The sequence below is a fragment of the Aspergillus thermomutatus genome (genome assembly GCF_002237265.1).
Source record: "Aspergillus thermomutatus strain HMR AF 39 chromosome Unknown NODE_62, whole genome shotgun sequence".
Taxonomy (NCBI): Eukaryota; Fungi; Ascomycota; class Eurotiomycetes; order Eurotiales; family Aspergillaceae; genus Aspergillus; species Aspergillus thermomutatus.
This window is the reverse complement of record NW_020798111.1, coordinates 3,982-29,655: the sequence shown is the minus strand read 5'-3', so window position 1 is coordinate 29,655 and position 25,674 is coordinate 3,982. Positions and strand designations below refer to the sequence as shown.

Sequence of the window (25,674 nt, the reverse complement as noted above, 5' to 3'; positions counted from 1 at the left end):
ATGTCACCAATGCAACATGGTTGCCGCAATGTTATAGATTTTGCTATATAATGGTATGTAGAATGAATTTTATTCAATGACAGGATATTCCTTGAGAATCGAATCTATCTAAGGCGCCAGCGCCAGCGCCATGCCAGTAAGGAGCGACAAACCACAATTCCATCCATAACCAATCAACCAGTTACCCATAAATCATATCCATCCATTTCACCTCCACCTAACCTCAACTTCAGGCTGAAACCCCCGAAGCCGTAACCAGGAACTGCGCCGCCTCGGCCGCATCATCCCCATAGCTCAAATGCGCCAGCACATTCACCCCATTCAGACAAACCGGGTCCCCATCCGCACAGAACTCCTTGACATCCGCCGCCGCAACCTTCCCCACGGCCTCCGCCTTGAACGGATCCCCGAACAGCACCGCGGCGGCGATCTGGCCCTCAGCCAACGAGCTCGCCGCATTGTGCACGACCATCGCGCCCTGCGAGTACCCGCCCACCACGACCTTGGTGTCCGGGCACTGCGCCAGCGCCTGCTTCACCAGGCTGGCCATCGTGGGCCCGCCCGCCGCGCCGAGCAGGGCGTTGCCCTCGATGGAGGCCGGGTAGTCGACGCCCTGCACGACGACCTTGTTGTTGAGCAGGGAGCGGAGCTTCGTGGCGACGGGGGGCCCCGCGATGGACCCCATGTTGCCGAGTTCCGAGGTGCCGCGGGCGAAGATGAAGGTGAGCGGTTGGCAGGCGTCTTTGTCCGTCACGCCGTTTTCGGTCATGGAGCCTGTGAGTCCGCGTTTAGCGAGGGTTTCTGGGTTGTTTAGCGTGTGGGGTTTGCTGAAGGGGGAAGGTGACTCACCGCCGAGGAGGCCGGAGAGAGCGGAGAGGCCGGAGCTGGTGCCGGAGCTGGCGCTGGCGACAGCGCTGCTGCTTGCCTGGGTGCTGGAGCCGGTGGTCGAGCCGGTTCCGGTGCTTGCGCTCAGCTCGCTCAGCCCGCTCAGTCCCGAAAGGCCAGAGGAGCCGGAGCTACCCAGGCTGCCCAGGCCGGGGATTGACGTGGGCAAGGTAAATCCCGGAAGACTGAAGCCGCTTCCAGACGAGGAGGAAGAGCCGCCCAGAATAGGGAAGAGAGAGGCCAGAGCACCGGACGAGGAGGTGGAAGAGCCGCCCAGAATAGGGAAGAGAGAGGCCAGAGCACCGGACGAGGAGGTGGAAGAGCCGCCCAGAATAGGGAAGAGGGAGGCTAGAGCAGCCAGTCCATCGGTGCCGGTGCCGAATTGACGCTTCTCGAGGTCGGAATGAATGGTTCTGGTGGGTGCACCGACGGCAAGCCCAGCGATGAGGAGGACGGTGGTGATGGATGCCTTCATTTTGTCTTAAAAGTGATCCTCGAAAAGAATGAATGAATGAGCCCAGCTCTAGTGAACGAGTGACTGATGAGAATGAAATGATCCTGTCTGCTCTGCTCTGCTCTGGCTGTCTAGTCGGTGGTGACGCGAGCAGAGTCTTTATACCTCTCCGGCCTTCCATCCTGAAACCGGTACTTACTCTCAGCCGAGGAAGATAAATGCCGACCATCACTCGAAGGCTGTGCTGGACCGATGTCTGCCCCTGTTTCATCGCATCCAGAGGAAGCCAGGGTCGAGATAGGACGTTAGTCCCTTAGGGCTGTGATCTGTAGACTGGAGTTTGGATACGGAGGATCTTCGGGGAATCTCTCGATCTCTATCCCCCCGGGGGGAGTTTCACTTTCATCTTTGGGCTTCGACGGACAAGTCACGACCATCGATCGTTTTGGATAGCAGTGCGAGAGAAAGCGGCTCGGCCTGTTGCCTCGAGTTTGAGATCTCTGTTCAAATACCGAGAGCTCAATGCCGAAGAATATCTGAATCAATCGTGCGACAGATTTTCTTCCGCGAAGATTCTTGTCATGGTTGACTCAAGCCAGCACATCTCTAGCCATATTCATATCCATACAGCGAGGCCAGACCGTCGGAGGCCTGGTAAATCGACCTGAAAGACCGAGAAGCATCATTCATCTTCCTGCTTGTGAGACTCCAATGTCAGTCCCGCAATTTCATCCCATCGCAAAGGCGTATTCCTGAGTCAAAGCCTCAAAAATGAGCTTAGCAAGGCCAGCTGGCTCTCATGTTTCAGCCTGCAACGTCCTCGGCATCAACCGGCGCAGCCCTCTGTGGGTCTGAATGACCGTAGCTCAATAGACAGGTTGATCACGTAGTTGAATCGAACCACAAATCTGAAGCACTGTGACTGCGTACATGGTGATTGACGTGTGATGCAGATTGAGTTCAAGCGGCCGTCGCAGAGTGAATCAATTTTCCTGAAACGGGGGAGTTTCCGCCGGAGGATCAGACCTCCGCATGGTGACCAGTCAAGTTGCTGGATCAATGGTCAAATGTAGATCGAGACAGGATCCATGACTGAAAAAAGGTGTTTGCTGAGTCCTTCTAAATTGGGAGATGAGCGATTGTGGATTTGGGTGACGTTTGAGCTCAGATGGCAGATGATAGATCACAGACGACAGATCATGCTGGAGGTGAAACATATTTTGCCATGAAGACAGTCTATCGGTACAGAGATGCCGAGCCTTGGTCTTGTGCACTTTGAGGTAAAGGCTGGCCAACTCATACATGACTACCATGAATGTACTCCGTAGCAAGGAAGCTGCTGCTTCATTGGAGGAGTATCTTCTACTCCATACGACTACACTAGATCACTCTCGGCCTCACTCTTACCAACACATCCTCTCCATCCTTGATTGACATAATCCCCAGCACAGGCTTCCCTTCCTCGGCCGCGGGGATCCTCTCCGTCACCAGCTCCACGTCAAACCGCCGCAAGAGCATTGCAACAAACAACAACACAAACCGCTTCGCGACATAGCGACCAGGGCACTGCGTCGTTCCGCCGCCAAAAGGCCGCCAATTGTCGCTCCGGGTCAGATTCCGGCCCTTCTGCATAAATCGCTCGTGCCGGAACTCCTCCACGGGATAGTCCACGCCGAAAATGGTCTCGTCAAAGTGTAGTTGCCGGTAGGGGATCATCAGTCGGTTTCCCTTGCGCAGGATCTTGCCGCCGATGATGGTGTCGGAAGTGACAAAGCGGACCGAGGCGGAGTACGCGGAGAGACGGATCGTTTCGTTCCACATGGCGTCGAGGTGAGGGCAATTGTCGTGGAGGTAGTCCAGATCGGGGATTGACTTGTCAGGCGAGAAGGCAGGGAGTGTCTCTTCCCGGATGATGTCGACGTAGTGCTGCGGGCCGTAGTGAAGGATGTAGGTGAGTAGCCAGAACGCTGCCTTGCGCGTGTTGGTGTTGATCCTAGGCTGTCAGCGGACCGGGATGCAAGAATCAGTAAAATGCAGGGGAAACCATACCCCCAGTAAATCGTCACCAGCATCGTCGCGATGTCATCCTCGCTGATACCCAACGCACGCATCTCGTTCTCCATCGCCTTTGTGAACCACGCATCCCCCTGCCTCGTCTCCTGAGGCAGTTGAATATACTTCTTCAGCGCACGCTGTATGGCATTGCGCGCGGATTTCATCTCCCCCGCCAAATAATCCGGATACTGATACAGAACCTGCCAGCTCAGCTCATCGAAAACAATAAACGTCTGCGGCAGCTTGGGATCGATCCCGTCCAGCGACGGACCAAAATATGCCCGCTGACCGGCCCGAGTGAAATAATCAGAGCACCACTGCATCAACGGCAGGACGAGCCCATCCTCTTTCTGAGCCATTGGAAGATCATACGGGATCGCATACGGACATTCCCGTTTCAGCCCCTCCATGGTCAACCGAGGCTCCACCCAGTCCAGGAACTGCTTCTCCAGGAAGTCCAGATTCTCCCCCGGATACAATTGGTGGATGTGCATCTGGCGCGCCAGCGTCGCCAGCGGTTTGCCATGGGGATTGGGGAAACCGGGCTTGTCCTTGGACAGGGGGTTGTACATTGCCTTGACGCAAGACTCGGTGTTCCCGCAGGCGCGCATCATCGCTTGCACGAACTCGTTGAAGGAGAGAGTGTCGGTGTTGCGGTATGCCTCGGCGACATCTTGGGGTTTAGTGATGACGTAGATGACGGAATTGGCGATGGTCAGGGCGAATGGATCTTGGATGTTGTTGTAGTATTTTCTACTTGGTGAGCTACGGTGCATTAGCTGAGTATCGCGACGCACCTTGCTCTGGATAGAAGGGCATTGGAATTGCTGAAGAATGCCGCCCCATGTCCTGGTTGCAAATTAACAAGTACGTAGCCGAGGCCAGAGGGAACACGTACCCAGGACTAGACGTGATTAGTGAAGATTCAATGGGGAGGGGATAAAAGGGATGACTTACAAGGAATCCAGTACGGCAGTTCCTTCGGATCGTTAGGATAATACGAAGGCAATATGGTGAACCGCCAAGTTCGCCATAGAGCCAAAGCACAAACAGAAGTAAATGCAACCGTCAGGGCTGGCTGCTCCTGGATTATCCAGGAAAGCCCTTGACCGGTCAAATCGATCGTTGCAGAGACTGCGTCAGAAAGCATGATGAGTTGGAGGCGACAATCCGGTCGAGGAAAACGTACGGACGAGGCTCGGCTTATGTACTCGCTACTGGAAGCGACAAGAAGGGCACATCTTTTCTAGCCAGTGATAATCGTGCATATTGCCGGTGGTGTTGGCAGCGCCAATCCATGTCAATATATCGCTTACACCTACGTGGACTCGGTAAGAGGGGCTCTGTCGAGATGGGCTGAATCCGAGTCGGCCTGCGGTCTATATAATGACGCCTCGACTGTTATCTGATCTTGGTGAGCATTATACCTCAATGAGATCAATCGACCTATAGCCAACATGCTCGAGATCCTCGTCACCTTCCTGATATTTTGTCTCAGACGCATCCGCGGCCTGTGGTATCTGGCCCGGGGCCCAGATGTCATTGACAAGGCATATCTTTCAGTGAGTGAACAAGTCTTCCTTGTTCAGGCCGTGATGCCGTTCTGACTGAAACAGGCAGAGGGGAAGCCCTTTAAGATATCTACTCCATCGAACGATCACTTGTTGATTACCTCGAACGACCATATCACGGAGCTGGTCAATGCACCGCTTCAGAACCTGTCACTACATGCTGTAGCTAAAGAGGTACGTCCCTGTCGGCCCCTTGAAGCAGAAGGTAACACCAGATGCAGATTCTACAACCCAAATACACCATGTTTGGCTTTGAGTGGCAGGATCAACGAGGCGTCGAAGGGACCGGCTTTGTCCGTGCCTTGCGAAGCAGGCTAACGGCTCATCTGCCTATTCTGATGCCTGAGCTACAGAGAATCGTCGAGACTGCCATTGCAGACGAGCTTGCAGCGCCTGGGAGCGACGGTAAGTGGGGCAGCCCTTCGGTTATGCTTGTTTCCAATCTGACTGCATCAGGTTTTGTGCATTGCAGATTGTTCTCTATGATCAAGCGAACCGTCACAAAGGTCAACTGCTTCGCCTTCTTCGGGGAGGACCTTGGTACGTCCAGCTCTCCCTCGGCACGTCAGATACCGCCAGGCTGATTGTGTTGCAGCGCAGAATCCTGAGTTTACCGCAGCTGCATTGGAATTCCCGCAGAGAGTTATCCTAGCCGCTGAAATTCTGCGCATCACTCCAGGTTTCCTCCGACGGTGGGTACTTGCATGCAAGACCAGTCAGTTGGCCTAGCTAATTATAGCCAAGGTCCGTTGCGAACCTAGTGACGCGACAACACTACGCCGTTAGGACACTATTTCGCTATCTGGAGCCAATCGTCGAGCAGCGGTTAGCAACGAGGGCCCAATCGACCAGCTCAATTCAAGAAGATGCTCCGGTTGGATTCGGCTTCAGGACGATTTTGTCGCTTGGCTAACAGGCCTGCAGATGGATTGCATGCAGTGGCTGATTGATACGTCGCCCCGAAAAGTACAATGGTCCACGACTAGAATGGTTGGCGAGATCATCGCGGTCTGGTTTGGCTCGGTGCACCAACTGGCAATGGTGAGGCCCTTCAAGGGAGAGCCTGACTATCGGATCAACGGGAGAATTTAAGGCTAATCGGTTAGCGGTAATCTAGACCACCACCTACGCCATTGAGGATCTCTGTCTGCATAACGACTACGTTGAGCCGCTTCGAGCGGAGATCCAGCAATACCTGGCCGGCTCGTGCAGGAGGAGGGTGGCGGAGATGCCGCTCCTCGACAGTTTTGTGAGGGAATCGATTCGCTGCACCAACTCCGATGCAAGTGGGTGCTGACAATCCCTGCGGGTCGTACAGGCAGCCCTTGCTGATTGAGGCAGTTACTGTCCGACGGAAGGCGTTGACGCCTTTCGTCTTTTCGGATGGACTCGAAGTCGCAGGGGGCGACTGGGTATGTATCCCGCAACGAGCGATGATGCGCGATCGGATCAGATACCGGAATCCGCAAGAGTTCGACGGCTTTCGATTCGCCAGAGCAAACAAGCAACTACGCGCGAGAGATGTGCCTCTGGAGGTACCGGAGCGCAGCCCTCTGACGATGACAGATGTTAGCGTTGACTGGCCAATTTGGGGGCTGGGTAACACGGCCTGGTGAGGGGAACCAACCCCTCATTGTAAGACCTAGTATCAAGCTGACATGCATGATGATTGATTCCTAGTCCGGGACGGTTCTACGCCGCCACGATTCTCAAGCTGATTATGGTGTGTATTCTGGAGAGATGGGAGTGTCGGTTGGAAGATCCCAGTCGCCAACGGTGGAGGACGTGGCGGTCGAGCATCGTACCCCGCGAGGGTACGGTTGTATTGTTTAGAGAAAAGATGACAAAGATGATGCTTGATGAATGGGATGGTTGATGGGCAATTGGAATTCTGCAGAGTGCAGACGCAGCTAAAGACAGATCGACGTCCGAGCCACCACCACACACTCCGCCCGAGTCAGCAGCTTATGCCTGAGGGTGACATTCCGGTCTCACTTTGCTTTTTCTGCTCGTCCTGCCTATCTTCAGTCTGTCCATTTACCAGTTTAAAAGGACGATCCAGTATCCACAGTGTCCAATTGAAACTCCACCAGTGAGAGAATAGTTTGTATCTACACCTCCCTGTCAGCTTCTTCATCGACGCTCGACTTTGAGGATTCGGCCGTAAGGCTGGACCTGAATGCACGTTGCCTCTGATGGATGCTCATTCGATGCTGTTGTGTCAAGTAGTAAGTGTGATCCGCGATCATCTGGCCCTTTACCTCTAAGTTGCCTGAAGACATAATAGCATTTTGCTTTCGGGATAATTCCACATTATTATCCTTCGCGTCATACACTTATCGATCCTTTGTTGAACTGAAGCAAGCTCAAAGCATAATTGTGATATAGTTGGAAGAACAAAGGAAAAGCCGTATTACAATGGTCGTAAACCAGAAACTAGACCTGTCATCGATATTCTTATAAAGCTAGTAACTTGATCTCTTTGTACTCGAGAAGCTTGCTTCAACCTGAAAGAAAGAGCAATATCAGCAGGTCAATGCATTGGTAACACTGGCCCGGATGCAATGCGAGCAGCACACAGCCTCGGTCAAGTCACCACGACAGCATATCGTTTGAAATAACACCTCAATCTCTGTACTCCCGCTCGATAGACAGCATGATCTGTTTCCATCCTGTATTCGCATCATGTCTTCCCTCCCACCAGGAACGGATCTTTGCGCCATTCCCGCGGCTCAACCTCCATCAGGCCAGACACCCAACCTGGTGAACCCACCGTCCTTGGCCGGTGCGACCATCGCCGTGACAACAGTGACGCTTGCTTGGGCGGTGGTTTTCACAGCGGCGAGGCTGTACACAAACTTTCGGAAGCTGACTTGGGCCGACGGTACGTTGCGCTTCCAATCGCGCTCATGGAAGACATTGACGAGCTGCTGGGGTAGGCTTTGTGGTCATCGCGCTGACGCTTTCCGCGACATACAATGGCTTGGTTCTGTCTAGTCAGTTTGACTGCTTCAGGAGGATTCATTGCAACTTGAATTAATGATCTCGTCCAGTTCTCAAATACACCCGTCACCAGTGGGATATACCCGCCTGCTGGTTTGATGCGAGATACATGAAGGCATGACAATTTCCTAGCTGGTATGGAGAGCAACCAGTGCTTACCATGCGAGGCCTCAGATTCTCTACGCCCAAGGCGTCCTCCTTGGACCCGTCATCTTCTTCGCCAAATCCTCCATTTTCCTTCTCTGTCGGCAGATCTTCACCATCCAAAAAGCAATGAAATACGCCATCCGTTTCGGTCTGCTCTTCACCTTCGTCCTATACTGGCCCGGAGTCGGTCTGGAATCGTACTTTGCCGCGCCGCATGTTGGAGAGAGCTGGGATGATTTGCTGGTCAACAGGAGACCAGAGCACTTGATATACTGGGGTGTCGTTCAGGGAACGCTCTCTGTGGTTCTGGATATCTACATTTTCATTCTGCCGCTCCCGCTTCTCTCCAAGCTCCAACTTCCTCCCAAGAAGCGATGGCAAATCTTGGCCATCTTTTCGACAGCCATGATGTACGTTGAAAACCTACCGCACGACAAAGTGTACTAAGTAACGTGCAGGGGAATTGTCGCCAGCGTCATCGCCCTCGTTTATCGCATTCGGCTTTTAACCACCACTGATACTACCTTCACTCAAAGTGCGCTCTTCATTTGCGTGTGAGCTCTCAAAAACAGCCATTGACATTGCGCGTTGATTTGAATTGCTGACGGTACCAGAAATGTCGAGAACAACGTCGCCATCATCGTCAGTTCGATGCCCTTCTTCGCGACCTTTTTCAAAAGTCACGTCCTGGAATCTACCCTGTTCAAGACTCTACGTTCACGACTAAGCTCTAGCGGTGGCCGCTCCGCAGTTGGCACCGTCGACCACATGGATAAGATAGAGAATGGTAAACCGTCTCGAGCGCGTCTTCTGGACGAAACGACCGGACAGTACTACGAGCTGCGAGACTTTCCTTATGCAGGAACGAACACCCGGATACAGGGAGGAGGGGCGGAAAGGCCGTCGACGCAGGGAAAGGGGATCTCTCGTGAGGTCAACATTGAGCAGGAGATTCGGGAGTTTTCCGTTGTATGATATTCCTGTTGGATGTGGACAAGGAGCTTGTTCGGGGATACCTTCTGTTAATAGTAATATGATTATCGAGTCCCTGTCAAGTGCGACGATCCATTCACAGCTTTTCAACCGTGTTGTCGCTAGATTAGGTCGCCTGAAGATGACTCGACAGACCAGAACGGCCCGTCCTCCTGCAAGTTGTCATTCCTGGCCCACTCATCGTCGTATTCGAGTTTCCCGAGATTGGTAGTACATTCTGATGATAGTCCATTCGGATAGGATTCTCGACAGGTTAGAGCCAACGATGATGCAAGTAGACATGGCATAGAGACTACTACCGGAGGAGCCCCGACATGATTCAAGGGGAAATTAAAATAGAAACATGTTGATTTATTTGCGACACTGTTGCACGGTCTGGATGTGATGTGATGGCTAAGATTAGCTGCAGATATGTAGGATGCAGTAGTCTGGAACTAGCAGCCACAGCACTCAGGATTCCCAGCGTGATACTATTCAAAAATCCTCCTCACCATCTGTGGAGGTCCGATAGTTTATAGCTAGAAGCCAAGCGTGGTTACAGTTTAGGATCGACATTCTCAGGATTTATGCTTTGATCTTCTTTCTTTGTAGTCTGTACAGTCGAGAGACCTCAAGTAATGAATGATTGGGGTCAGAGAGAATCCTTGTACTCATCTCTTACCGTAGTACAAACAAAAGACCCCTGTCCTTAGTCCTTCCCCTTCACATAAACAAAGATCTCCCTCTCTCAACCTCAAACATCATCCCATCTTCATTTCTCCCAGACCTAAAAGGCTAAACATCACCATCACCATCAAAATGCCACCCAAAACCAAAACCAAAACCATCCTCATCACCGGCTGCTCAGCCAACAGCATCGGCGCGGCGCTCGCCCTCTCCCTCGCCAAAAAGGGCCACCACATCTTTGCCACCGCCCGCTCGCTCGCTAAAATCCCCGAACCCCTCACCACCCTCTCCAACGTCACCCTCCTGCAGCTCGACGTGAGTTCTCCGGGCTCCGTCGCCGAGTCCGTCAAGGCCGTGCAGGACCACGGACAGGGGTTGGATGTGTTGGTCAACAACGCCGGAGCGGGGTACACCATCCCCCTGCTAGACGCGGACCTGGATCACGCGAAGCAGGTCTACGAGACGAATGTGTGGGGGGTGCTGCGGATGATCCAGGGATTCGCGGACCTGCTGATTCGCAATCGGGGGCGAGTGGTTAATGTCAGCAGCGTGGGGGCCGCGGTGAACACGCCTTGGATTGGTATGTTTCCCTAATACATTGCTTTCGTATTTATTCTGTCCGGGATAAATAGGGAAGGGAGGGTTGCTTATGACTACAGGGGTATATTCGTCATCCAAGTCGGCCGTCGTGCAGATCTCGGAAACCCTCAGGTTAGAATTGGCCCCGTTGGGCGTCAGTGTTGTCTGCCTGATGGTGGGCACCGTCACCACCTCGTTCCATGACAATGAGCCCCGCGTGGTTTTACCTGCGACCTCGCGCTATGCGGCGATCAAGGAGACCATCTCGCAGTGGGCGACGGGCCAGGCGGGCCCCAAGGGGTGCTCGGTTGATGAGTTTGCAAACTCGATTGTAGAGGTTGTTTTGGGGGCCAACGGGGGCTTGGTCTGGAAGGGACCCTATAGTGGTGCAATCAAGATTTTTTCGCGCTGGTGTCCGTCCTGGTTGCTGGTGAGTTTACATTCGTCCGAGATGCGTGTTGGGTCTAACAAGGTTAGGATCGTATGATGAGCAACGGGCAGGGATTGGACGAACTGGAGAAAAGTGTGAAGAGTTGAAGGTTAGGTCATTCTTCCATGGAGTATGAGTAGGAGTATGATACGACTAGCTACTGGTAATCCGGTCAATCACCGTCTCTACATTAGCCAGGAATCTTGAAACCACCAGGCATATTGTTCTTGAAGACCCCCTTTGGATCCACGGCCTGGCTCACTTGGTGAAGCTTCTCGATACTCGTCTTTCCGTAGGTAGCAATCGGATCTTGCCACTCGGCCGCGTAGTTGAGATAGATGTATGGCTCGTGGGCATCCGACTTGCGCGCGTCGTCTTCAATTGCATCAAAGAGTGCGCGCGCGGCTTCCTCAACTTTCGCATCATCCGCCTCGTCCTCCCAGGTAGCACTGAGGAGCGTGACGACTAGGGAGCCTGAAGCCTCCGACAGACCCAGAGAATTCGTCGTAGGAGCCCGAGAGTAGATCGCGGGTGGCAGCGGCTCCAACGAGATGGACCACACAATGCCAGGGACATCTTCGATGGCGGCCAGACTAGAACTCCACCGTAGATATGTTGCGTTGAGCATAGGGACGGTCGAAGCATGCGTCGTCACGGCAGTCAATTGTCTTCCATCGTCAGCGCTGCACGTAGTTGCGAACAGATAATCCCCTACCTCTTCCCATTCGGCGCAAAAGAGCCCTGCTCCAGCGAGATCTCATGCATGCTCGCCACACGCATCGTGTCGAACAGCGATAAAATCTTCATGATTGGCTCGAAGACAGCCGGGTGCTCCTCACCTTTGGTATACACGACGCTATTGACCACGGCCGCGCCCTTCCCCCCCGCGAACCCAAAACTGGTGATCAACGACGCATACTCATCATACTCCTCCGCCGAGTTCAGGGCCGCAAAGGCCCGCAGTAGCTCGTCGATCGTGTCAAGGGTATAGTAGACACTCCCGCCCCAGACCGGGCCCTGCGCAAACGCCCGAAGATCGACCTTGGTGACGACCCCAAAGTTCGCCGCCCCGCCGCGCAAGGCCACAAGCAGGTCGGGGCTCTGTTCCTCATTCGCCTGCACGACCGTCCCGTTCGCCAGCACGACCTCAAAGTTCGACACCGTGTCGCAGGTCCAGCCGTACCGCGGCGAGTGGTAGGAGATGCCCCCGCCGATGGTGAGCCCGCCAACGCCGACCTGTGCGGCTCGCCCACCCGCCACCGAAAGACCCAGGGGGTCGAGAAACGCGTAGACGTTGCCCCAGGACGCGCCCACGCCGACCGAGACGGTCGAGCGATCAGCGCTGACTTCGATGGAATTGAGCGCGCGCAGGTCGATGGTGATGCCGTTGGCGATGTTGGAGGCGCCGCCGAAGCTGGTGTGGCCGCCGGAGCGGATGGCAAATTGGCAGTTGCCGTCCAGTGCGGCGGAGGTGCTTGTGAGGCTGGTGATGGCGGTCGAGACCTCTTCTACGGTGGTAGGGGAGACGATGCAAACAGGCTGAAGGTTGGAGTTTTGCTGCGAGAAATAGGAGTCGATGCATGATCTATACCGATTGGTGCTGGGGAAAGAGACTTTATCGCCAAGGACGGTGGATAGAGCGAGGCACTACAGTTGTGGTTAGTGAGTTAGCAGAGTGGCTCAAGGGATGCGACGTACACAGATTCCAATGGCTGAATCGATGGGATTGGTAGCATTGTCGGTGATGATGGGTAGCTGGTTGATTTCCATTCTGCAAGGCTGGGGTTAGACCGTTAGTATCGGAGGGCTAAAAGATGAATACGAGAAAAAGAAAAGCCTCTGATGAAGCAAAGAAAGTCCGAGATGCTGATCGGAAAAGAACCAGACTAGGTTAATATTTATTTAACAGAGTTCTTCGTTCTTTGTCTGTCAGGGGGCCCATGTGTCTGACCCCAGTTCCCTTCCATCTTCCCCCTCTCTCTCCTCTGCAACTGCAGTTCCCACTCCACCATTACACATGAGGGTTGTACGCGCCAAAATGGATGTTGGGAGCATTCTATTTGCTATCGTCCTTCTACCCTCATTTGCACTTGCAACATCCAGTTGCGTAGGCGATCCGAACCTCATTGTTGACAACTCCAGTTCTTTACTGACTCTATCGCAGTGTCAGGCTTTGACGACTATCTTGGGCACCAAGGTCTCATATCCGAATAGCACGGCATATGAGTCATCGGTCACTTCGTACTGGTCCCAGCAGGAGCAGCTGATAAGCCCCTCGTGCGTTTTGTCAGCGACCTCCGCTCAGGATGTTTCCACAGCGCTGCGGGTTCTTGTTCCCAAGTCCTGCAAGTTTGCAGTTCGCAGCGGTGGTCATGGAGCAATTGCTGGGATTGCGAACATTCAAGACGGCGTGACTATTGACCTAAGTGCTTTGAACTGGATTGTTCCCTCCGCGGACAAAAGTCTTGTGTCAGTCGGGCCTGGACAGCGATGGGGAGGGGTGTATGCAGCCCTCGACACTATCGGAGTGTCTGTACCAGGAGGCAGAGATAGTCCCGTTGGAGTGGGAGGGACTACTTTGGGTGGTGAGTCAATCTATAAGATGGATTGATCCTTTTACCGACCAGACTTAGGTGGCTTCGGCTACTTTGCGACCCAGGTTGGTTTTGCCTGTGACAACGTTGTCGCGTATCAGGTTGTCCTCGCGAATGGCAGGATTGTCAACGCGACGAAGGACAATGATCACGATCTGTGGCTGGCCCTGAAAGGAGGATCAAGCAATTTCGGGATTGTGACCAACTTTGTCTTCAGGACGTTTCCACTCGGTGAAATATGGGGAGGGGACATTTACTACCCAGTGAGCACACTTGACAAACAGCTGGAGGCATTTTATCGGTTCACATCCGATCCCCACTACGATGTCAGAGCTGGGTTCATTCACAACTTCGCCTTCACCCCGGCCACGGGTCCTTTACTGATGAACCAATTTGCGTACGCGAGTCCCGAGGAGAATCCAGCCACTTTCAGACAGTTCACCTCTATCCAGCCTCAGATGATGAATAATACTCAAGTGTCATCACTGGAAGCTCTCTCGGTCAGGGCAGGTTCGGTGTCACCGAACTCACGTCAGTACGTCGATCACCATTGCTGACAGTGCGAATCACTTGCTCACAGCGATGCTAGACAAATCACGTTCGGAGTCACCTTTGAGAACGATCTTGGCGTGCTGAAGCGAGTCTTTGAAATATGGAATGCGAGCACCGCCGAAGTATCGGCTATTCCCAGCATCCAGTGGACCATTAGCCTTGAGCCCATTGTCCCCGCCATAGCATATCAGAGTGCGATCAAAGGTGGAAATGTCCTGGGGTTAACAGTACCCCGGCAAGGGCTCGTCCTGGCACTGTTATCTGCCACATTCAACCATTCGCGGGAGTATCCCATCGTCAGTGCGGCGGCCGAGCGACTTTCCAACAATATCATCAGCGCCGCGAAGGCAGCTCGCGCCTACAATCCTTATATTGACCTCAACCATGCTGCATCCTGGCAGGATCCTATCGCGAGCTACAGGGATGGATGGGAAGATTTTCTGCGGCGGACCGCAAGAAGATATGACCCTCAAGGCGTCTTCCAACATCTGTGTCCGGGAGGATTCAAAGTCAATTGAACATCGATTTTCTTGTACATACATGATCTCAATCGGAATTTGAGCAAGATCAGGCCTGTGCCTTTCCTTCATTGAAAGTAGAGCCTGTGAGCAGAGAGATAAGCGGCGAAGGAAGAATATGCTGATTGATCTCTCGACTAGCGTTCGGATCTAGATGTAATCGGTCTCGCAACAAGATAGCCATAGAGAGAATCAAAGATCGCACATCAACAGGAGATCCGCAAAATCATCCGTTTGGGCGACGCCGATACCTAGTCGGGTAGATACGAGGCCTTTTGAGCCTGCGTCTCCTGTATCTCGGAAGCAAACTTGACGATTCAATTGAGGGCCGCTGATTCCAAAGGCAATTTTCTAGACATCTAAATCTGGCGTGTCCAATCTTGACCAATTTTCAAGGGACACAAAGGGATGAAAAGGATCCTATCGCCACATCTGGACCTGCCAAGAAGAAGGCGTGTTTGAGAATATCTCCACCTGCAATTCTGAAACGCGATCCATCGAATGTCGCCAGGATCTTGACTGAGAACCCTGCAGTGGATTGTGGACCCTTGCTTTGTTGTCCGTCCTGCTTGATTTCCACCAGCCATTCAGTGCAGGCGCTTCACTGTAGGGTCGAACCTAAGCGCTCTCCAAGACCCTTGGCCGGTTGTTGAGGCTGAGGTCATGTTTGAAGGGTCATTCATTTCATTAATTGTCCTGGGTATTAAAGGAGATAGGAAGTCGATTGTCTCGATCGATGCAAGTTTTCTTCTCGGTTCCTTCTCATCTGCTTGAGGCAGTTCTTTTCTTTTTTGCTTTTTTTTTTACTGTCTACCCACTTATTCATTCCTTTATTGATCCAAAATGTATAGAACAAATTTACTCCTCGCAGTGCTGGCACTGCTCACGGCATCTGCTCACGCCCATACGGTCTTCACCACCCTCTACGTCGACGGAGAGAGCCAAGGCGACGGGGTGTGTGTCCGCATGAACCAAAACCCCAGCAAAGCGAGCTTCCCCATCGAGCCTCTCTCCAGCAAGAACGTCGCCTGCGGTACGTCCCACCCCCCTCACCCCCCCTCTCTCCAACCAGACTGACAGTAGCAGGCTACGACGGCGAGAAAGGCGTCGCGCGCGTCTGCCCCGCCAAAGCCTCGTCAACGCTCACCTTCGAATTCCGCGAGTACGCCGACAACTCGCAGCCGGGCTCCATCGACGAAAGCCACAAGGGCCCCTGCGCCGTCTACATGAAGAAAGTCGCCGACGCGACGGCGGACAACAACGCCGCCGGCGACGGGTGGTTCAAGATCTGGCAGGCGGACTACGACGCGGCCAGCGGCAAGTGGTGCACGGAGAAGATGATCGAGAATAATGGGCACATCTCCGTGCAGATCCCCTCGGATATCGAGGCGGGATACTACCTGGTGCGGCCGGAGTTGCTGGCGCTGCATGCGGCGCAGGATAGCCCGCCGGATCCGCAGTTCTACGTCGGCTGTGCGCAGGTGTTTGTGCAGTCGACCGGGACGGCGAAGCCGGCGACGGTGACGATTGGCGAGGGGACGTATGATCTGAGTCTGCCCGGCATGACGTACAACATCTACCAAACGCCGTTGTCGCTGCCGTACCCGATGTACGGGCCGCCGGTGTACGAGGCTGGGGCCAATGCTGAGGCTGGCAAGACTGGGTCAGTGCCGACCAACGTTTGCAGGAACAAGCGGGCCATGCTGGTCCAGAACAAAGGTCTCAAGCCAGAGGGGTGTATCCTGGTCCGAGATAACTGGTGCGGTTTCGAGGTGCCGTCGTATACAGACGAAGAGGGCTGCTGGGCTGTATGTTCCCTTTTCTTTTTTCTTTCCGTTGAATCGAACTGACAATCGTAGTCATCGAAGAACTGCTGGGATCAAGCCGATGTCTGCTGGAACACGGCGCCTCCAACGGGGTCGGCGCATTGCCAGATCTGGTCGGACAAATGCACGGCTCTTGATGAATCGTGCAGCAACAAGGTGTGGCCGGGTCCTCCGAACGCAGGCAAGGACCTCACCCCGACGCCGTCTCCGTTGGTGGGATCAATCAAAGTATTTGAGCGTGGGGTCCGGACGCATATCAAGAGAAGAAGATATACTCATGTTTGACATGACACGGAAGGAATGTTAGCAGCTTGGATATTTCAAAATCTAAAACCATACTAAGTTCTGGAACTTGGGTAATCTGTTTGTGATTAAGAAATTCAATAAGGTCTGATTCTTTCTAAACAAGTCACTATCTGTGCATCTGGTGAAATGAAGTTTCCATCCCTAATATTTTATATCCATCTAACTATACCGAGACCGAATCCATCTCCTTGGCGAGGCGCATATCCGGATTGTCGGCGAACAGCTCGATGATCTCGCAAAGGGATTTGACCAACGCAGTGCCCGCATCTGGCGACAGAATCCGGCTATTGGCGCAGATTTGCATCTCCAAATGGGTCTCATGAGGCTCGGAGAAGACGAAGACTTCCCGTACGGGGTTGAACTGCGGAAACAGCGAGTATTCGACCTGGACATCACCCTCCAAGGGAAGGTCGTGCTGCAACTGGATGTTCTGATGCTGCACGATGAGCCCAAACTCAGTGCCCGCTGGCCAGTCCGTACTATGCCGGACAATATCCCGGAGCCCCATGTAATCGTACTGGAGTGGGCGCACGTACTGGTCCTGAACGTGCTGGAGCAGATCCCGCACTGTCCAGGCGCGCTGAAGGCGGAGTCGCAATGGAATGAAGTTCAGGCAGGGTCCTAGGATCACATCGATATTCTCGAGGGGCATGCTACGCCCGTTGACAGTTTGGCCGAAGGTGACATCCGTGCAGGACATCAGGCGCGCGAGATGGAATCCACAGGCGGCAATGACGAGGGTGGCCATGGTGAACCCCGCGGGGAGAGACGGTAATGCGGTTCGCTGGACGTGCCATAATGTCCGAGAATCCTGCGGTTGCACTGCCGAGGGGGCCGTGGCCTGCACGGGTGGGAAGGGACCGCCATCACAGCACCATCCAGATATTCTCGCCAGAAGCTAAACCCTGCCTCGCCTCGCTGCACGGCGCGTTGATAGAGGACGTCTGAGAAGCCCGAGGTGGTGACAAGGCGACGCCATTGTACGCGGCAGCCAGATCCTGGAAGAGGAGCGGCATGGACACGCCGTCCCACTGCGCATGCGAGATGCGAACCGTAAACAGATGGTCCTTGTCGGAACCGGATACCAGGATAAACGAGCAATATCAAAACTGGATCGATCGTCTTCCCACAGAGCTTGGGCTTGGGAGACGAAATCCTGGCCAAAGGAGTGATGCACGAATGGCAGGGGAACCCCTCGTAGGACGACCTGCTCGTAGCTACGTGACGGTCCAGGAAGACGGTGCGCAGGATACTGAACCGGGTCATCATCTCATCACATGCGGCACGGAGTCGATCGACATCGATTGTGCCCCGCAGACGGAAATTATAATAGCGCACCGTGTTCCTTTGGATGAAGAATTCCTGGACCTCTGTTGCAGAGAGAGCGTCGAGCACTCGACAAGGCAAAATCCCTTCACGACATACGAGATCGGAGAAAGACTTGGGGTCCGCGTCCACCCTCGACAGACTGAACGGCTCCAACTGTCTGACGGGGCCCTGGGCAAAGGAGCTGCCGTGTTGGCGAGGAGTGTCAACACCGGCTGGGTAAAGATGTCGCTAACGCTGACGGCAATTCCATCAGCCCGGGACAAAGCAGCCACCTTCATGGCATCGATCGAGTCGCCGCCAAGATGGAAAAAGTGGTCGTGGGAGCTAATCTCTTCCAGCGGAAGATGGAGCACCTCTGCCCAAATCTTCCGCAGGCGTCGCTGGCTCTGCTTTCGGGGCTTTCCGTCGGCGAATTGGATCCAGCGCACCGGCTGGGAGACTCAGAAAGGCATGACGAATGCTCCTACGATCGATCTTTCCTGTTCCCGTGCGAGGAATCCGGGCTAGAGGCATGAAGAGCGACGGCATCAGAAAGGCGGGGACCACCTGCCATAGACTGATCTCTGTGGCAGATACAAAGGCATGAAAGCCGTCGGTGAAGTCGGCCAGGACGTCCCCGGCTGAACTGGCAAGACTCGACATCCACACAAAGGCCACAACTGCGGGTTGCTGGCCCCCAGCGGAATCAACACCTCGGCCACTACATCGCTGGCACTAGGACAGCATTGTCTGCTGTGTTCCTCCACCTCTCCCAACTCAATCCGCTGACCTTGAAGCTTGCCCTGATCATCTCAGCATCCCACATAGGCGAGAGCTCCGTCTTGATGCATCCAAGATCTATAGTAGTCAAGACCCTGAGGAGACAAAGGAGGAAGTTAGTCGCCTGCGAGTCCACCATGAGATCATCGAAACCTTTTGTAACGGACTGGTCACAGCTCCGATTGATCTGGCCCGGCCTGGTCAGCGAGTGCGTGATTCAGCAACAGCTGACGGTAAGTCAGGGCCCGGTGCATTGGGTGACTTCCGCTAATTTGCGTATCAATCATCAAGGCTTCTGGACAGAATTCGTCGGGTTTGATCTTCTGTACGTTGGCACGACCACTCCCGAGCCAAAGACCGTGTTCCTTTTCTGATATCATTGCCAGGCCGGTCTTGCAGCGTCCTGAGGACCCGTTCCCCCCAGAAATCAAGACCTTGGTGCGTAGCGTGCTGGATCATTTCCCAGAGGAGTGGAACAACTCCTTCGGCCTGGTCCACCAGCGGCTCCTTCTCGTGCTGTTCTCGGACGAGGAAGTGACTCGGATCCTGCACCGGCTCGTATCCGGCGTCAAGCCTGGCGGCTGGATCCAGCTCTTTGAAGGGAGCGGAAAGCGACTCCATGACCCACGCGCCAAGTACTTCGGGCCTTCTACGATCTGGTGGCGAGGCATCTGAAGAACATCGAGGTTGGGGCGCGTCTGGGCGATTACCTGCGGGCGGCGGGGATGGTCGATATCCATCATGAGACGGTTGATTTCATCATCGGACTGTCGAATCCAGACAGAGAGCTGGGGAGAAAAGGAGCGCAGAATATCCTCTCGATCATCGACATGCGGCAGAGGGAAGCAAAGTATGTGGCTCTGGGGATAAGGAATACACGCTGACAGGATCTGCGCCTAGTCCCCAGGAGATCGATTTCTCCGAAGAAGAATGGAAAACCTGTTTCATCATGCACTGAATGGCATGATGACCTACAGGACTGAGATGCGGTATCATATTGTTTGGGCCCGGAAACCATAGTGTGGATATCAAGCCGGCAATATTTGGAGGCCATGCAGAAGGCCGTCATTGGAGTCTGTGCAATGAACATCTCTAACTGATTCATTAAGACAAAGTCGTCAATCACCCAGACCCCAGACCACTCAGGTATCAACCAAGGCATATCTCAAGGAAGAACCTGAGTACGCTTAAACTACTCACCTGGTGTATCAAGGCGTTGACCTGAGTCGGTGACTAGATGTGACTTCCATCCAGGCAATCAACCAGGCAACACAACACATGAACCCCTGTTACGGTATCCCTCAATAAAGCCGGGGCGGTAGTGCAGCGGTCCTATTCAGCGAAATCGCCCATCCACCGCCCTCAACAAGCAAGTCAGCGTCTCCAGAACCGGCGTATCAATCCCCAACTCCTTTGCCCTCCGCAACGGATACCCCAGTATAACCTCAATCTCCATCGGCCTCCCATTCCTACAGTCCGTCTGCATGCTACTCCCAATCCCCGGCAACGCATTGATCTTCTCCAGCAGCCGGTCCACAAGCCCCTCGTCAATGTCCACGCCACACCCCCTCCCCACAGCGATCACCTCCCCCATCAGCCGCCTCGTCAGCGGCGTCGCCTGCGTAGAAGAACGCAGCCACGTCTGCGTGTCGACCATCGTCAGCGCCGTGATGGCGTTCCACGCCGCGTTCCAGACGACTTTCTCCCACCGGGGCAGCTGCATGTCGTCCCGGACCTGGAATCTGGTCCGCCCGTCCGCCAGGAACGAGGTGAACTCCTGCAGCCGGGACTTCTCAAGCGAGGCGTCGAGAGAGAAATTCGGGAAGAGGCCGATCTGCAGGTCTTCGGAGTTGATGTGCGTGATTACCCCGGGCGAGGTCTGCGTTGCGCCCACCCACGTCTAGCACGCTATCAGCGACCACCAGACAAGGATAAGGCACGAGAGGCTGGTGGAGACATACCACGCAAGTCAGGATGGAGCAGCGCGGAAACGCCCGCCGGAACGGCTCCTCGTTGCCCACTCCGTTCTGGATGATCACAAAGGTGGTGGTTTCGTCCACCGCGGGCGCCAATTGCTCGACCACGGCGTCTTGATCGATCGCCTTGTTCGCGCAGACGACGTAGCGGTATGGGTGCGTCGCTTCGGCGGGCGATTTGATCACTGTTGATGTTAGAGTTTATCTTTTCTCGTGATGACCCATGTCGTCGAGCCTACCCAGGTCGGGATGGAAACGGTGTTGTCCGTGGTTCGCGCTGTCGATGTAGATGCCCTATTCAGCATTCAGTAATACGGCCTTCAGTATCTCGATAAGCTGCGTACATTCTTGACAACAGCTTGGTAGTTCGATCGAGCGACGACCGTTAAGCGCACGCGGTTGCTGCGTTGTAGGATGAACGCGTAGAAGGAGCCGATACTGGGGCGTGTGAATCCGCAATATTCTCTCTGTGTTCGAGGATAGACTTACGCTCCTAGACCGTAAAGGAGAACCTCAATCTTTTGAGTCTCCATCTTTGTACGCCGTACCTGGTATGCCGGCGTATGGTGGTGATGCTGGATATTGCGGGGTTCGGGCATATCGCCGATCAAGCTTTTGTGCGGAGTACGGCGGCGTTGATCCGAGTCAACTTACTGGAATTGACTGTTCAACTGTCCTTTTTTAGCTGCTCTTACAATATAAAGCGGCTTACTACGTGTCCTTGGCAATTACAGTTGCAGGGTGATTGAAAATAGGCATATTTCGTCTTAATTAAATCTCTCCAGCTCCATATATACCCTCCCTACCAATATGATACATTGAACAGATCGTGAGCATAAATCATCATTCCTGCCGATCGACCTCCCGGGTCGTCGGGTCCGTCGCCTCAGGGCGTGTTGCCTCTGGACTTGCTTGCGAGCTCGTCGACAATTCGCGCAGCTGGATAGCGCCCGACATCTTGAGCCCATCCTCGCCTTCCCCTGTGGCGCATTTGTCCTCTGTCGGTTCCTCGTCCACCGCATAGCGCCAGTGACCATCCGCATTGAGGAACATGCGGAACCCATACCGTTTGTTCAGTCGATCGAGGTGGTTCCGTCTCTGGACGCTTGTCCAAAAATAGGTGCCACGGAAATCGTCGAGCATGCGACTGTGCGCAATCCAGGGCATTACTGAGCCAATGGATCGGGGCACGCGCGGGCCCTTGAAGCGGCCTCGGCGCGCGCCAAAGACAATGAGGACGATCAAGGTATCGAGGGCGATGACCACCAAGGCGATGGCTAGAGAAGGGCCGGACGGTACCATAGTCCACGTATTGTAGATCACCGTCGAGTTCGGAGCGGCGTATGGCTTGTCCAGCGGTTGGAGGTAAATCTCCCTCCAGATAGTAAAGTAAGTGCTATAAACCCACTGATATACGATTTTGGACATCTTCATCAGGTCATGGGGATTGAGGGTAGTAAATTCCGGCTTTCGACGCCTGTACAAACGTGCAACTAGGAAACCAGCCCAGTCGTACGACGTGATGTATGTTTGACGATCATAAGTCGAATTGCTGATGTAGCTCTGCGGAATGGCAGCAAAGACCTTGTTGAATTGTCCCAAGCTGACGGTCGCATTGTCGTACATGGGGCCAGATGTCATACTTGTACCGGCAATCGGACTCAAGTCTTGGATTTGGCCTTTCGTATCGAAAATGATCGAGTAGTTCTCCAACCGTATTCTTGGTTCGCAATGCAGGGCAATAGTGTTGTGTCTGGTGACGGCCGATCCGGCTGTGTAATTCCACCGACCCAGCACCACCACGGTGGATGTTTGGCAATCATAAGTTTCCTCTTCGGTAGCCACAGGAGACAAAAAGTGAATGGAAAGTGTAACATCCTCATGCGGATGCTGCAGCGGGGTCATGTCGACTTTACAGTGCGTATCGGGATCATCAAATGTCTGATACACCCAATAAGCAGATCCATTCTGAGGATTCTCAACCAGACTATCGGCGATCGACAACTCTTGACATGTCAGGTCCGCTCCGATGCCCAACGTGTTGGCCCCGTACAGTGCATCAGGATCCGGATGCTTGATCGCAACGGGAACAAAAGAGTGGTTGGCACTCGTCCAGGGGAGCATCGACACTCCTGTGGTGATACTTGTCTGTATGATATCATATTCAGTAAAGTCCGCCGCAAAATCTGTTTGCTTAAAAACAGAATTGCTATAGTTTGTGACCAGTGACGACGTAGGAAGAGAGGAGCTAGTCATCTGTTGTGTGAATAAGCCACCGGCAACGACCGTAAGAACCGTGTTGGCGACACACGCCACAGATATCAGGAGCAACAAAATGTGCCGATTTTGAACCGCTTTCACCAACACTGCCAATGGCGTCTGCGAGGAGTAGTTCATTGACAAGGAAGCCTGGGCCGTAGCCCTACCACGCTGAAGCTGCACCCAAGGTTCAAGGATACTGATATTGCGGTGGATGGAGGTGCAGAGAGAACCCACGGCTGAAGCAACCATGGACGGTAGAACTGACAGAATCACTTGAAAGAAGCTCGAGTCGGACTGCGTAAGATGTCGAAACTTGCCATCCCTCGTCAGTGAAGCAATCACTAAGCTCATGGCTGTGATAACCGCGGCGAGCAGGAGGAATTCGATGATGAAGAAAGGGATAACGAGAAAGTGTGGCATAGGATCGGCGCGCTTGCGCATCTGGTCGTCCAACTGAATCGGAGAGCCGTCGGAGGTAACGATCGCGAGGCGTCTCCCATCCGGGCCCGGGCCAGGTTCCCAGCGCAACCAACAATTTCGAAGAAGCCGACGGAGTTGGCGCGTGGAATACTGATGAAAGTCAAACCGAGGATCTGCGAGGATGTTGGAGGGTCCGAACAGGTCTGTCACGATGCTACACATGGCTGCAACGGAGCAAGGGTCGCTTTGAAGTACGTTATCTCGGTTTTTGTACACATATAACAACCCCACAGTGATGACGACGCCCAGTCCAAGAATGACCTCGGACCATAAAGCTGCGAAATCGACCACAGCGATCGTGACTTGTCGGGTGAGCCGTGTCGCCGGTACGACGGCCGGGGCTTCGTCAAGATTGAAGAGTCGACCCATGGTAAGTACAAATGTCTGTTTGACGCCTCGCGTAACCTTGGATTCGAACTCCTCTTTCGTCATGACCTCTGATGAGTCCAGTACCACGACGGGTTCCAAATCACCTATTTCTTGACTGATGACTGGCAACTCCGTCACTGTGCGTTCGCCACTGGTCTCGTTGATCCGAAAGAAGAGCATGTCGCTGGTATAAGGGGCTCTATGGGACAAGAAGCCCTGGAACTCATTAATGTTGAACTGATCATTGGTTAACTGGGTGGTAGTGCCTGGGTGCATGGCCACAGAGGTGATGGAACTGTTCGCATGAAGCTTGAGCTGTGCCTCAGCCTTGCGATAGTCGATGCTGCAGGCAAAGAGCGTTGCGGAAGATGTGAATGTGACTCCAGATAGTGACATGTCATCCGCGTCGTTGTCTGAGGCGCGCGTGGCGTTGACAGCAATGAGTATGCCATAGAGATCAAATGGATTGCAGCCGTTGGCGGTAAATGACTGGAAGGCGTTGTCCGTCCAGACTGGCTCCCAGTAGCGAATCTGAAGATAATCGGTTGAAGGAAAGAAGATGTTGCTGTATTGAAAATCCAGGGTACACTGTTGGTCCTGGTCCTTGGGTTGCTGAAGTTGGACCCCCGTGACGTTCCATGAGATGATAGGCAGTTCGTCCGTCGTCTCGTTCGCGGTGACTACCATATTGTCATTCACCATGACATCCTGGCAGGAAAGTTCTGACCAGTATATGGTCTGGTTCAACGTCCACACCGTGCTTTCGCGGGAGTCATCCGTGGGAATCTCGACTGGAGCCACGGCGTACTTGGCAGAGCGAGTCCTCTGAAAGAAACTGCCATCCGACGCGAGAACCGAATCCCAATTGTTCTTTTCCTGTGCGGTAATCCACCGAGCCTGGCTAGTGATATCAACAAGGTCCGGCCAGGTTCGCATGGTTTCATCGCTCAAAACGCTTATCTCTCTCAACTCGAAGACTGCACTTTGCAGAGCGGGGAGGAAAATGCGCATCAACACCGTGAGAAGTGATACGAGCAACACAACCCAGTGACCCCTCTTGGCCGAAGTCAGTGGGGTCAGAAAGGATTGACCGAAGTTGTAATTGATGAATAATGTCGTGGCTGGAGCACCCTCCGGGCGAGAAAGTTGGAAATACGGCTCAAGGCGCAGAACGTCAAAGTCGATGAAAGACCACAATGTGACGAGTATCAGAGAAACAATAATGGGCACGTAGTTGTAAGCAAATGTGGCGGCGTCGGAAAGGTTCGTGGTATCCTGGTAGAAGACGAGTCCCCCATAGCGATCGGTATATCGACGTAGTGCCTCAAGTATCGCCAACATTGTCAGCATGAGAAGACCGAGAATGGAGAGATACGTCGGGCGCAAGGCGAACGGGCGCCACCCGGGGTTTGGACGAGGGGATGCATGACGAAGAGACTGAGATGGGTCGAGAGTTTGGAGATAGCGAGCTGAAATATAGGGAAAGTGGTCAACAGAATATCCTAGATAACCCCTCCTTTCATACCAGGGGTACTGGTCCTACCCGTAAGCTGAAGCCAGACATCGGACAGCTTCTTCTGGAGACCCCAGAACATGCTTGGAGAGCATGCGCTCTGAACCAACGGCGGTGTCGGAAGGTAGCCAAAACGAGGACATCGCCAAAGCGCTCGGCTAGAGAGGTGATGCAGGGCGTAATAAGTGCAGTATCATCTCCGGCGATGATTGCTGGGACGGATTGAGGATTTCAGCATGATGGATGCTGATAAGAATTGACACAAGAGATGAGAAGAGAGGGCCGCTCTCTCTTTCTGAAGATGACGACGCAGGCGAGGATCGACGTCGAATGTTCTCAGCTGTGCCAAGTATTAGTATTAGGTGGAATTATCGGGCTTTTGCCAAGACGCTTGACTTTTCCCTAAT

At 53.8% G+C, this 25,674-nt stretch overlaps 12 protein-coding genes across 12 annotated transcripts; 6 read left to right on the top strand and 6 right to left on the bottom strand.

Moving 5' to 3' along the window:
• Positions 1 to 229: 229 nt before the first annotated feature.
• CDV56_103901 (carbohydrate esterase family 5 protein) lies at positions 230 to 1,360 on the bottom strand (the record flags this gene model as incomplete). Its single annotated transcript, XM_026757520.1, has 1 exon — positions 230 to 1,360. The coding sequence occupies one exon, from the start codon at positions 1,358 to 1,360 to the stop codon at positions 230 to 232; it is 1,131 nt and encodes a 376-aa protein (XP_026615580.1).
• Positions 1,361 to 2,719: 1,359 nt separating this feature from the next.
• On the bottom strand, positions 2,720 to 4,544 carry CDV56_103576 (cytochrome P450; the record flags this gene model as incomplete). Its single annotated transcript, XM_026757195.1, has 5 exons — positions 2,720 to 3,332; positions 3,389 to 4,147; positions 4,192 to 4,243; positions 4,293 to 4,298; positions 4,352 to 4,544. 5 exons carry the CDS (start codon positions 4,542 to 4,544, stop codon positions 2,720 to 2,722), a joined length of 1,623 nt encoding a protein of 540 aa, XP_026615579.1.
• A 307-nt stretch (positions 4,545 to 4,851) lies between these two features.
• CDV56_103339 (putative cytochrome P450) lies at positions 4,852 to 6,841 on the top strand (the record flags this gene model as incomplete). Its single annotated transcript, XM_026756958.1, has 10 exons — positions 4,852 to 4,956; positions 5,011 to 5,139; positions 5,187 to 5,370; positions 5,422 to 5,505; positions 5,561 to 5,657; positions 5,710 to 5,839; positions 5,890 to 6,006; positions 6,083 to 6,251; positions 6,307 to 6,577; positions 6,646 to 6,841. 10 exons carry the CDS (start codon positions 4,852 to 4,854, stop codon positions 6,839 to 6,841), a joined length of 1,482 nt encoding a protein of 493 aa, XP_026615578.1.
• An 809-nt stretch (positions 6,842 to 7,650) lies between these two features.
• CDV56_103076 (uncharacterized protein) lies at positions 7,651 to 9,090 on the top strand (the record flags this gene model as incomplete). Its single annotated transcript, XM_026756695.1, has 5 exons — positions 7,651 to 7,849; positions 7,905 to 7,951; positions 8,101 to 8,525; positions 8,574 to 8,669; positions 8,730 to 9,090. The coding sequence occupies 5 exons, from the start codon at positions 7,651 to 7,653 to the stop codon at positions 9,088 to 9,090; spliced, it is 1,128 nt and encodes a 375-aa protein (XP_026615577.1).
• Positions 9,091 to 9,906: 816 nt separating this feature from the next.
• CDV56_102864 (SDR family oxidoreductase) lies at positions 9,907 to 10,890 on the top strand (the record flags this gene model as incomplete). The annotated part of the gene is made up of 3 exons (XM_026756483.1): positions 9,907 to 10,354; positions 10,407 to 10,783; positions 10,831 to 10,890. 3 exons carry the CDS (start codon positions 9,907 to 9,909, stop codon positions 10,888 to 10,890), a joined length of 885 nt encoding a protein of 294 aa, XP_026615576.1.
• An 83-nt stretch (positions 10,891 to 10,973) lies between these two features.
• Positions 10,974 to 12,553, bottom strand: CDV56_102648 (FAD-binding oxidoreductase; the record flags this gene model as incomplete). The annotated part of the gene is made up of 3 exons (XM_026756267.1): positions 10,974 to 11,451; positions 11,499 to 12,430; positions 12,482 to 12,553. 3 exons carry the CDS (start codon positions 12,551 to 12,553, stop codon positions 10,974 to 10,976), a joined length of 1,482 nt encoding a protein of 493 aa, XP_026615575.1.
• A 268-nt stretch (positions 12,554 to 12,821) lies between these two features.
• CDV56_102411 (FAD-binding oxidoreductase) lies at positions 12,822 to 14,447 on the top strand (the record flags this gene model as incomplete). Its single annotated transcript, XM_026756030.1, has 4 exons — positions 12,822 to 12,890; positions 12,948 to 13,368; positions 13,417 to 13,912; positions 13,967 to 14,447. 4 exons carry the CDS (start codon positions 12,822 to 12,824, stop codon positions 14,445 to 14,447), a joined length of 1,467 nt encoding a protein of 488 aa, XP_026615574.1.
• An 843-nt stretch (positions 14,448 to 15,290) lies between these two features.
• Positions 15,291 to 16,558, top strand: CDV56_102133 (lytic polysaccharide monooxygenase auxiliary activity family 9 protein; the record flags this gene model as incomplete). Its single annotated transcript, XM_026755752.1, has 3 exons — positions 15,291 to 15,480; positions 15,534 to 16,255; positions 16,307 to 16,558. 3 exons carry the CDS (start codon positions 15,291 to 15,293, stop codon positions 16,556 to 16,558), a joined length of 1,164 nt encoding a protein of 387 aa, XP_026615573.1.
• A 184-nt stretch (positions 16,559 to 16,742) lies between these two features.
• CDV56_101851 (uncharacterized protein) lies at positions 16,743 to 18,550 on the bottom strand (the record flags this gene model as incomplete). Its single annotated transcript, XM_026755470.1, has 3 exons — positions 16,743 to 17,363; positions 17,441 to 18,120; positions 18,262 to 18,550. The coding sequence occupies 3 exons, from the start codon at positions 18,548 to 18,550 to the stop codon at positions 16,743 to 16,745; spliced, it is 1,590 nt and encodes a 529-aa protein (XP_026615572.1).
• A 254-nt stretch (positions 18,551 to 18,804) lies between these two features.
• Positions 18,805 to 19,342, top strand: CDV56_101747 (uncharacterized protein; the record flags this gene model as incomplete). Its single annotated transcript, XM_026755366.1, has 2 exons — positions 18,805 to 18,992; positions 19,054 to 19,342. The coding sequence occupies 2 exons, from the start codon at positions 18,805 to 18,807 to the stop codon at positions 19,340 to 19,342; spliced, it is 477 nt and encodes a 158-aa protein (XP_026615571.1).
• Positions 19,343 to 20,003: 661 nt separating this feature from the next.
• On the bottom strand, positions 20,004 to 21,242 carry CDV56_101482 (ketopantoate reductase family protein; the record flags this gene model as incomplete). Its single annotated transcript, XM_026755101.1, has 5 exons — positions 20,004 to 20,567; positions 20,629 to 20,828; positions 20,883 to 20,937; positions 20,988 to 21,081; positions 21,133 to 21,242. 5 exons carry the CDS (start codon positions 21,240 to 21,242, stop codon positions 20,004 to 20,006), a joined length of 1,023 nt encoding a protein of 340 aa, XP_026615570.1.
• A 244-nt stretch (positions 21,243 to 21,486) lies between these two features.
• CDV56_100854 (DUF3433 domain-containing protein) lies at positions 21,487 to 25,349 on the bottom strand (the record flags this gene model as incomplete). The annotated part of the gene is made up of 2 exons (XM_026754473.1): positions 21,487 to 25,223; positions 25,280 to 25,349. The coding sequence occupies 2 exons, from the start codon at positions 25,347 to 25,349 to the stop codon at positions 21,487 to 21,489; spliced, it is 3,807 nt and encodes a 1,268-aa protein (XP_026615569.1).
• Positions 25,350 to 25,674: the final 325 nt, after the last annotated feature.